General features: G+C 38.0%; 1 protein-coding gene across 1 annotated transcript; it reads right to left on the reverse strand.

The window, feature by feature from the left end:
• Positions 1 to 229: 229 nt before the first annotated feature.
• Positions 230 to 11,587, reverse strand: LOC127621749 (peroxiredoxin-6-like). The gene is made up of 5 exons (XM_052095466.1): positions 11,418 to 11,587; positions 6,411 to 6,567; positions 2,302 to 2,448; positions 797 to 943; positions 230 to 594 (listed from the first exon to the last, which is right to left on the reverse strand). Exons 1-5 carry the CDS (start codon positions 11,507 to 11,509, stop codon positions 469 to 471), a joined length of 669 nt encoding a protein of 222 aa, XP_051951426.1. The 5' UTR covers positions 11,510 to 11,587; the 3' UTR covers positions 230 to 468.
• Between the last annotated feature and the right edge of the window lie 365 nt (positions 11,588 to 11,952).

Here is an 11,952-nt window from a genome sequence, read left to right on the forward strand (position 1 = left end):
ACTATTATTCTGACATTTCACATTCTTAAAATAAAGTGATCCTAACTGACCCAATTGTTCTACTATTAAATGTCAGGAATTGTGAAAAACCGAGTTTAAATGTATTTGGCTAAGTTGTAAGTAAACTTCTGACTTTATTTTATGTAATAATTTACACACAATTCATTTGGTGTTTGACACCCCTGGAATTTCAAAATGGCACATTCAGCCCAAAAGAACACTCCTCATATTGAATAACAAAAGTAGCAAGCTTTTATTGAAATTCAGGCAGAATACAATTATTATATGTAAAGAGTCTATGATGTGTTATTTTGCCATCTCGACTTAATCCTGATCAATCATCACTCTCCGAATAGAAGCAGCTGATAGGTCATTAAACTTATTGGGATTATGCCACATCAGTTCACAAACAGCTGATGTCAGGTAAGTGCCATTTCTTCAGCATTGCCCCTGTCGATCTACTTCAAGTTATGGTTTAGTGTAGCGTATGTATTTCTTTCCAGAAGGCACCTCTTTGGTGGTAAAACCAGCTGGGAAAAACTTGTTGGCCTCTTCATCGGATAGGGAAGGGATGACCATGACTTCTTGACCAGGCTTAGAAAAGGAGGAACAATACATTTATTCATGGCATCAAAAACAAACATTGATGGTCAGTATGTAGGACTGTGAAATTTAGTCCTGTAAAAATTCAGAGTATCAGTTTTTCCACCCACAGTAAGGTAAAGTTACCAGAAATCCTTATGAATGCAGCATTAAAAAAGGAAATAACCGTTGCAAAGTAAAATTTAAATCTTACCTTCCAGTCCACAGGTGTTGCCACCTTCTTCACTGCCGTCAACTGAAGTGAGTCTATTGCACGGAGAATCTCATCAAAGTTGCGCCCAGTAGTGGCCGGATAGAGAATAGACAGCTTCAGCCTCTTATCGGGACCAATAACAAACACCTGAAAAATAATAAAAGGTGGTATTGGAACATACAAACATTTTAAAGAGGCCCTATAATGCTTTTTGGGATTTTACCTTTCCTTTAGTGTGTAACATAGCTTTTTGTGCATGTAAACGGTCTGCAAAATTACAAAGCCCATGCAAAAGGGAGTTAATCTCTCCCACAGACAACACTGCTCAAGAACGACAAGAAACGGGATGTTTGTAGTTCAGACATTTCTTCCGTCAAGTATCTACATCACCATGTAATACATTGGCATAATGCCTGCCTAAGGGCTAATTTGGACCATCCTCAAACAAACATAAACTGTAACAAAATGGTCCATCTCAAGAGTGTTATACAATTACAAGCTGTAATGTTACAGCCGCTATCGGTAGTCAATGGCTAACTTGCTCACCAACTCTCCAATACCCCACAATAATGTCCAACTGGGAGTAAGCCTCTGTTCTTCATTCATATCTCGGGGGGGAAAAAGCTCAGCTACACCCAATCCAGCAAAAGATGGCTAACTTAGATTCACTACATGTCTTTTACTTGAAGCTTTGTTAGGTTCACAATAAATCAACCGTGTACTTTTAAGAAAGCTACAAAATTACAACGTCCTGCTTAAGTCGTGATTGCGAAGGTGGTTCAGATCGATCAGCTTGTTCTTCCAAGCTTTCATTATCGGACTCGGGCTAGAGCTGGTACAGTAAAACCCGACACCAGTTACTGTAGAGTTTACAGAGCTGCTCAGAATGACTCCAGAGCTGAAACGCTGTTATGGTAAGGGCCGTTTCATTCCTGACATGCTCTACGCTGCTGACCCGATCACAACAGACTATGCCAGCTAACCAATCAGAGCAGACTGGGCTTTTCGGAAAGGGGGGCTTTAAAGAGACGTGAGGTAAATCAGAGTGTTTGAGCCAGAGGAAGAGAGGGGAAAAGTACAGTAATGTTCAAAAAACAAAATTTCTCATACTTTAAAGCATGTAAATAAATATAAATAATATCATGAACCTGTAAATTAGCAATATATGGGGATTTTAAATGTTTAATCTAGTTTCTAGCTGGTAGTCTAACTGCAGGACATCAGGAATTATATTCAGAGTTCAGCAGTTGTAATACTATGCAGTTTGGTCATTTTTTAAAAGGGCTGCTGTAAGCGCTAAAGTGCATGTTGTAACAGACTAGATTAAGCAACTCTAGAAATGTGTAACATTGCAGAACATCAACAGAAATTTAGTCAGGCAGATCACAGTTTCACAATCATTTGGTTTATATTAATGCATTGGCCATGACCAGAGGAACTGAAAGCAAAGTTCTGTCCCTATTCACTTTCATTGCAAAGATAATATCAATGAAACTAAAACTCACACAGCGGGCAGTGAGGGGCATTCCATCTTTGTCTCTCTCATCAGGGTCAAGCATTCCCAACAAGACAGATAACTCCCTCTTGGCATCCGCTATGATAGGGTATGGCAATGGGCTGCATGTTTTCTCTTGGTTGAATGCCATAATGTCCTTAAAAACAGCAAAACAAATAGGAATAAGCAATGTACAAGTTTTTTTTAAAAGGGGATATCATGCAAACATTCACTAAAAAGCAGTGGGGTTGTGCGTGTAGAGTTTAGTCAGTCACATTTTTGGATATGGATTAAACAGCTGCTTGCTTAAGACCAAAAATGAAAGGAGATATTGCCAGAGGGTACCACTACGAGCATTATAATAGTACAATTTTATTACAACAGACCTTGATTAAGCTCAAATGAAAATCTCGCTTCACAAACCACAACACTCCTTGAGTGCACTTGCAATAAAGGAGTAAACGATGACGGAGATCACACAAAAACAGTTCTGTGGAAATTGGGTGTCAGCTTCATTCACTGGAACCCAAAAAGTGTTCAGCCAAAGGAGCAAGTAGGAGTTTGTCTGTGTGAATGTTCAGTAAAAAAAAAAAAATTAAGTCACAGATTGTAAATATGGCTGTAAAATTTTAAAGACTAAAAAGGTAGCCCGATAGTGGATTTTGCCATTACGATAATGAAGGTGGTGGAAAGGCTGATAGATTTTTATTTTACATTTATTTAGTGAATGTTAAAGCAAATTTAGTCTTTCCTTACTAGGATGGGCACAAACATGAGTCCAAAAGGAATAAAACGCCAGATGTAGTTTATTGCTCAACCAGAATCTCTGTAATTATCAGAAGAAAATACGATTTATTGCATATCATGGAACTCTTATGAATTGGAGACCTGGCTTGTTACAATGCTCCATCACACACACACTCACACTCACACTCACACTCACACTCACACTCACACTCACACTCACACTCACACTCACACTCACACTCACACTCACACTCTTTGGTTGAATTGGCTTTACTTTTTTTCCTTTTTATTGGGTCAAACGTTTTGGGTAGACTTCCACAAGCTTCTCACAATAATTTGCTGGAATTTTGGCCCATTCCTCCAGACAAAACTGCTGTAACGGAGTCTGCCGGAGACTGCTGCAAGCCTTCTCTTTTGCACACACCATTTTAGTTCTGCCCACACATTTGCTATCGGATTGAGGTCAGGGCTTTGTGACTGCCACTCCAATACCTTGACTTTGTTGTCCTCCAGCCATTTTGCCACACATTTGGAGGTATGCTTGGGGTCATTGTCCATTTGGAAGACCCATTTTCAACAGAGCGTTGACTTACTGGTGAATGACTTGAAATTTTGCTTCAATATCTCCACATCATTTTCCTTCATTATGATGCCATCTATTTTGTGAAGTGCAACAGTCCCTCCTGCAGCAAAGCAACCCCACAACATGATGCTGCCACCTCCATGCTTGGGATGGAGTTTTTTGGCTTGCAAGCCACTCCTTTTGTCCTCCAAACAGAACCAGAGTCATTATGGCCAAACAGTAAAATTTTTGCGTCATTAGAACAGAGGATATTTCTGCAAAACGTACAATCTTCGTCCCCATGTACACTTGCAAACTGTAGTGTGTCTTATGGTGGTTTTGGAGAATTGGATTCTTCCTTGTCAAGCAGCCTATAATGTTATATATATATATAGTACTTATTTTACTGTGGATATAGATACTTGTGAAGATGCTGGAGGAAATTGGTAGACAAGGTCCTTTGCTGTTGTTCTGGGATTGATTTGCACCGAACTACATTCATCTCTAGGAGACAGAATGTGTCTCCTTGAGCAGTACGATGGCTGCATGGTTCCATGGCGTTTATACTTGCGTACAATTCTGTACAGATGAACGTGGTACCTTCAGACGTTTGGAAATTGCTCCCAAGGATGAACCAGACTTGTGGAGGTGCACCATTTTTTTCCCCTGAGATATTAACTTATTTCTTTCGATTTTCCCATGATGTCAAGCAAAGAGGCACTGAGTTTGAAGGTAGGCCTTAAAATATATCCACAGGTACACCTCCAATTCAGTACACCCATCAGAAGCTATTGGCTAATTGTCTAAAGGCTTGACATAATTCTGGAATTTTCCAAGCTGTTTAAAAGGCACAGTTAAAGTTACACTGGTGGCCAAACGTTTGGAATAAATGTACAGATTTTGCTCTTATGCAAATAAATTGGTACTTTTATTTACCAAAGTTGACATTAAACGTAAAAAGTTACTATTACAATTTGAAAAAAAAAATTATAAAAATACTTTGAAGAGTTAATCAAAAAATCCAACGTGTGCAGTAATGACAGCTTTGCAGATTATTGGCATTCTAGCTGTGAGTTTGTCCAGATACTCCGGTGACATTTTACCCCACACTTCCTGTAGCACTTGCCATAGATGCGGCTGTCTTGACGGGCACTTCTCACGCACCTTACGGTCTAGCTGATCCCACATAAGCTCAATGGGGTTAAGATCAATAACACTTTTCCAATTATCTGCGTTTCTTTGCCCACTTGAAGCTTTTCTTTTTGTTTTCGGTTTCAAAAGTGGCTTTTTCTTTGCAATTCTTACAATAAGGCCTGCACCCGAGTCTTCTCTTTACTGTTGTACACGAAACTGGTGTTGAGCGGGTAGAATTCAATGAAGCTGTCAGCTGAGGACATGTGAGGCGTCTATTTCACAAACTAGAGACTCTGATGTACTTATCCTCTTGTTTAGTTGTACATCTGGCCTTCCACATCTCTTTCTGTCCTTGTTAGAGCCAGTTGTCTTTTGTCTTAGAAGACTGTAGTGTACACCTTTGTATGAAATCTTCAGTTTTTTTGGCAATTTCAAGCACTGTATATCCTTTATTCCTCAAAACAATGATTGACTGATGAGTTTCTAGAGAAAGTTTTTTTTGCCATTTTTGACCTAATATTGACCTTAAGACATGCCAGTCTATTGCATATTATGGCAACTCAAAAACAAAAAGTCAATGTTAAGCTTAATTGAACAAATAAAATATCTTTCAAGTGTGTTTGATATAAATGGCAAGTGATTTTCTAGTACCAAATTAGCAAGTTAGTATGATTAGTATGATAAAATGTTAGAGTAATGGCTGCTGGAAATGGGGCCAGTCTAGATTTGATCAAAAATGACCTTTTTTCAAATAGTGATGTGAATTTCCTGGCTAAAAAAAAATAAAAAATTCACCTATAGAGGTCGCTGTTATACTTCAGATATTCTTTATTTCAATCGTTATGAAGATAGCTGAGGTTTAATGAGAGAGGCGGTCCATATATACAGTGAGCACACGCACAGTCTGTCAATCAAGAATGCGTGCTCTCAATCTCACAAAGTCACTCATCAGCGCAAAAAAGCTTTGAAAAGCTTAACGGAGATATTAGCTTGTCATGAAAAGTCTTAACTGGAAGAAACAATGTTTTTTTCCTGCAATAACGGCTTTGATACACCTTCACGCAAATGCTAGTTAGTGATACGAGTTACTTGACCACAAAACTCAAGAGGGTGAACAAATCTTTTTGGCTTCTCACTGGAGCAGTTTTGGAATTAATAGTGGATATGTCTCTTGTTTTGAAATGTAGTATCTCAGGTGAGTGTGATGTTAAACATTTACATTTATGCATTTGGCAGACACTTTTATCCAAAGCGACTTACAGTGCACTTATTACAGGGACAATGCCCCCAGAGCAACCTGAAGTTAAGTGCCTTGCTCAAGGACACAATGGTGGTGGCTGTGGGGATCGAACCAGCAACCTTCTGATTACCAGTTAGGTGCTTTAGCCCACTACGCAACCACCGATCTCTGGATTGCACTAAAATAAACACTGATGGAGTTACAAGTTGACAGTGCCCCCATATAACCCTATAAAAAAAGAAATAATATATATATATATATAGCCATACCATGTTCCATCCATCCATCGTCAACCACTTATCCTGTGTACAGGGTCGCGGGCCATACCATGTTATTCATTTCATTAAATGTTTTAATTGACAGCCCTAATATAATATATACATTCAATATTAAGCAAATGTGTATGTGGGCATGCATGTTTGTTATTTCTGCAGACCTCACTCCATTTGCGGTGGTCCTCTACGCTGTCAATGGACAGTGCAATCATCTTCACACCACGCTTCTTAAACTCATCGCTTAGCTTTGCAGCACGGGCCAGTTCAGTCGTACATACTGGAGTGAAGTCACGTGGGTGTGAGAACAATATACCCCATCTTAAGAGAAAAAGGAGGGGGCAACAACAAGATTGAAGGTTAGAATACACTCAAGTGTGAAAAAGATGTCAAGTACTTGCATGACAAGAACAGGTAAGGGGAGATTCAGGTTTGATATCAAAATAGTCACTGCCTAGAAATTCTAAAACTATGCTAGTTTTAGTCCTTTATAAACAGCAACAGGTGGAAAATTATGCCAATACAAAATAGTAGTGTCTAGTAGAGCATCTGGGTGTATAGACAATTTATTTGACCATCAGATTATGTAATCATCTCACGCAGACATGAATTTGAGCATGCCTAGGAGAACATTCTGGGAATCTCCTATTAACCAAATAAATATTAAATTTTTCCATTAAATCCAAAGGCTTTTCAGATTATTCACAAAATGTTGCTGCGGCCTGAAATATTTTCAGTATTGTTTCCAAGAAAAGCATTGAGCAGCACTTATTCAGTTAAAGAAACAGCGCCAAACTTTACTGATGTTACATCGAATGATGATCACAATGGAAGCAACCTGCTTTCCATGCTGCATGACAATTCTTAAAATACATTTTAGGATAACTCTTGAAATCTTTCTGTTTTTGACCATTTTAAAAAGTCTTAAAATTGGGAAATGCAGAATGTACGTACAGTAGGTAATTTAATGTTTAATGCCATGTCAGCAACTAAGGCTCTTCTCATGGCAGGAACTGTGTTGTATATAAAAAGGATTTCATTATTTCCAACAAGTACATAGTTCTACAAACAGGGTAAAACTATAGAAGATGTTTCAAATGGAAATGTGATAAACATTCTAAAACAGTTCCTGTTAAAACCATAAACAAATCCCTCAGAGCTTACGGAATAAAAACATCTACTTGCATTAAAAACTGGGCAGACTAGTAAGATGTTTAAGAGACAAGGGAGTCTTGCAGTAATGACATGATGGTTGTTCCTTGTCTTTCAGAATAAATACATGTGCGAAATAAAAGTTTGCTGGAGATAGTAGGGTATATTTCATGTAATTTGTTGGCAACACATACATCCCATTCTAACTGCCACTTAAGAGAGGAGTTCAGAGTAGGCCAGAGGTCTGGAGAAGGAATTTTATATGGTTATTTCCATATTGAGAGCTTCTTTGGCAGCAATGTCAGCTTGTTAATTTCCCGACAAAGCAATATGACCTGGAACCCAGCAGAAGATGATACTGAAGTACTGTCTCTGTAAAAAGTCTACTTAAGTTTGGTTACAATTCAATATAGGGTGATCAGACTTGAGTTTTAATTGCTTGAAGACAGGGGGGGGGGGGTGTCATTGGCTTCGATGTACAGGATCTGAATGCTCCTAATGCAAGCCGTAGGCCTTGATGGTGTACAGTGTCAAGAATCGGTTTGTGGGATTTCCTGGTGGAGTCATATATAGTACTCCCATATAGTCCAAACTGGATTGGGTCAGTACTCTATAAAGGTGCAAGAGAATTGTGCAGTCTGCTCCAAATTTAGTTTTCACCAGCACTTTGATGATGTCCATGGCTTTAAGGCATTTGTTCCACAAAATTTTTATATGGGAGAGAACACATTTTGTTGTCAAAAAGGAGTTCTAAGAACTTTATTTCCTATACAACTTTGATGGGTTCTTGGTCCATGGTTCTGGGCCATGATGCAAGTATCGCAGTAGGCAGAAATGTGTTCAGACAGTTTATGAACATTTGAATCCATTTGCAACAGATCACAGATTAACCTTGTATATGCATAACTGCAGTTGGCCTTTTATTGTGCTCCTGTTATTTCCTCTGTAACAGATGCAAAGATCAACAACATAAAGACTACGGAGTATGTTGGAACCAATGACATTATCAATGCGGTTGATTTTGATGAAGTGTGACAGAGAGAATGCTTCCCTGAGGAACTAAGTTATTGTTTGTGCATGTATGAAAAAATATTTCCTATATGGACTTGGAAATGACAACTGGCCAAATATATATTATATATATATATATATATATGATTCTAATCTGATCCAAAGTGCCCTTTCCCAGTCTAAACTGGTAGTCACTTATTTGTTGACTTCTTTCCATAATACAGACAATATTTACCATCTTCTCCGTAGTTTTGCAAAAGCAACTAGTAAGAGCTATTGGGTGATAGTTGTTCGAGTCAGTATGGTCTTTTCAAGGTTTTGGTAAGGGTATTACTCATTGCTTCTTGCCAGGAGGATGGTATGTTACCAGAGGTCCAGAGTAAAAATGTTTCCAGAAGGCAGCAGACTGCACTGAGGCAAGCGTTTTAAAATGTATGATGAATTTGATCTGATCCGACGGCAGCATCATGCGAGCACGTTAAAGAATTTAGTAGTTCCTCAATTTTGAATGGTTGGTTGTAAAGTTCCATGTTCTCAGAGTAGAAATGTAGTAGTCCTGCTGTGCACACGTTGCTTGGAACTCAGGGAGACCGTTATCTATTGAACAGTTCTTTCAAAAGGACTCTGCTAATGATTAGTTTTGTGGTTAGAAGTGTCTCTTGTTTTTTGATATGCTGTATTTGTGATTCACTTCTCACACTCTTCATATTGCAAATAATTTACCAAATCCTCTTCATAGGTGCAAGACATTAGGCTTCATAGAATTTGTCTCCAGCTCAATTTATTTGATTCACCGATAATCGTATATGCTTGTGTCCGGCAAATTTGGAATCTGGTAAGGTTTGCAGTTGTGAAAAGCATTTCGGCCTTTTTTCGTGCTTCAGTAGCCTTTTTACAGTGGTTGTCAAACCATGGATTAGACTTAGTGTGGTTTTGTTTATGTCTTTGGAATGGTTTCGTCTGCAATGGCGATTAGAACATCTGTGAAACTTTGTATAGGTCCGCGATTGTCTTGAGGTACAATACGGAGTTTCTCACAGCATAGGGATTGGAAAGAGTGCCAATTTGCTTTAAACTGCCATCTTGAAGGCCTGTGTTGGACATTTGCTTCTGTAGAGGAAATCATTAGGGGAAAATGATCACTCCCACATAGGTCATCACAGACCAGGAAATGCAGAAACAAGGATGTTAAACATCCTTTCTTGTTCTGAATGACCATGAAACGAAACAAAAAGAACATCGATTCACATCTGTGAAATGCTTCAACTTCATCGTCTTCTCTCGGGAAGGACCTCTGAGACACAGCGCGTGCAAAGGACCCCCCCCTCTATTAGATATGCAATAGGGCCATTTGAGGACCATTACACAATCTGAATACAAGGATGCAACATTATTTTCAGTCAGTTCATTGACCCCAGCTCTGAAAATTAAATTAAAGGAATAGTTCACACAAAATTTACAATTCTCTCATTTACTCACACTGATGCCATCCCGAATGTGTAAGACTTTTAGAAAGTATACAAAGTTGTGTGGTCACCATTCACTTGCATTGTATGGACCACAATGCAAGTGAATGGTGACCACACAACTTTGAAGGCTCAAAAAGCACATAAATGCACACAAAATAATCTGTAAAACTCCAGTGGTTAAATCAATGTCTTCAGAAGCAATATAATAGGTGAGAAACAGATCAATTCAAGCCCTTTTCTTTTTTTACTATAAATATCCACTTTCATATTCTTATTTTGTTTTTGGAGATTCACATTCTTGGAGCATATTGCCACCTTCTGGTCAGTGGAGAATTTATAGTAAAAAAATTACTTCAATATGAATCAGTTTTTCAGCCACACATATCATAATAGCTTCCAAAGACAAGGATTAAACCTCTGGAGTGGTCTGATTTACTTTTATGCTAACTTTGTGTACTTTTTTGGGCCTTCAAAAGTTCTGGTCACCATTCACTTGCATTGTATGGACCTACAAAGTTTAAATAGTCTTCTAAAAATCTTTGTTTGGAATCTGCAGAAGAAAGAAAGTCATTCACATCTAGGATGGCATGAGGGTGAGTATATGATGAGATGATTTCCATTTTAGGTGAGCAATCCCATCAATAGTGGAACAAGACTCTGCAACAACTCCTTAACATTAGTTGCAAGCATATTACATTTCAAAACATCTTATACCTGATTTAATCCAATTTATGCACCAATGAACAATTATATATACTGTGCTGGCTTGCACAGAAAAACATATGCACATGTGTGCATGGGGTTTGGAATGGATGTCCATTTCATGTATAGACTATAGACATGCATACGTATGGTACACTTGCATCATGGGCATGCATGAGCAGTCGTGTGAAACTCTCACATTTTATTTTTAAGGAGGACTCAATTGTAACGCTTTCTAAAACAATATTTCCGGTTGGCAATAAAGCTTGGGATAATCACTCGTATGTTTTTTGTTTTTTAAAAGTTCAAATCTCAATCGCAGATTTTTCGAAATAATAGCAACTAGAGTTTTTGGTCCAAATAATTCAGCCCAACTAGTTGTAAAAATGACCTAATACTGTTTTCTGTAATCATACGGTTTGACTACCTGTGCTGCATAATATGCCATCGCATGCGATAAAAACACGAACAAAAGCCCTCCTCACAGCACATTTACTCGCAGTTTAAATACATTTAACGTGACGTCATCTCCAATGGGCTCGTTTTAAAGAAAACAGCAATAAATATCAAATATATTTTTTTACAATTATTTAACCCTGGTTAATTAGCAAAACGATGCTTTATTGTGAATAATGACGTACAGTACATGACATGTTTTGTTTGTCCATGTGGATATGCAGTGATCAGGTTATCTCTAGTCTGCACATCATTAACCTATTTCATTCGTGACTGTCTATATACAGAAAGCGTGGGCACTAAACCACATGAAATGAGAACTACTGTGCCTGACAAGGCCTATACACTCAAAACAATCAATTTATATATTCTGCTACTTACGAATTTCCCAAGAAGTCGTGAAATTTGATCTTGCCGATTGTGGTCTCTGCTTCAAAGTCAGGGAACACGTCTCCCAGCAGAATTCCTGGCATATCTGTTCTCTTACGTACTTTGTAGCTACAACTTCTGACTTACAAACTGCTGCCACATGTAACCGTGACAGGGAATTTTATATAGCAGGAAGATGAAGTGGGCGGCGACGTTTCTGATTGGACGAAACGGCGTCACCACGTGGAGTTCAACGTTAAAACTATATTTTAAACAAATTTTTAGCTTTTGAAAAACATTGAAAGTCTAATAGGAAATACAATTATGCACTCTGTTATGCACAATGTATTTAACTCAACATTAAAAACATTTTTAAATGTAATAATCTTAAATAAACAGACTTATTTTAGTTATTAAACCATACAGTACAAAGAAAAAATATTTGTCAAAATTATTTTCATTGTTGCATTCTTATTATGATTTTTCTCATTTTCATTAGAATGATGGTGTGATTTTGACATTATCAGAGCTGTTCTTTTATTAGTAG

The sequence above is a fragment of the Xyrauchen texanus genome, chromosome 28, assembly GCF_025860055.1.
Source record: "Xyrauchen texanus isolate HMW12.3.18 chromosome 28, RBS_HiC_50CHRs, whole genome shotgun sequence".
Taxonomy (NCBI): Eukaryota; Metazoa; Chordata; class Actinopteri; order Cypriniformes; family Catostomidae; genus Xyrauchen; species Xyrauchen texanus.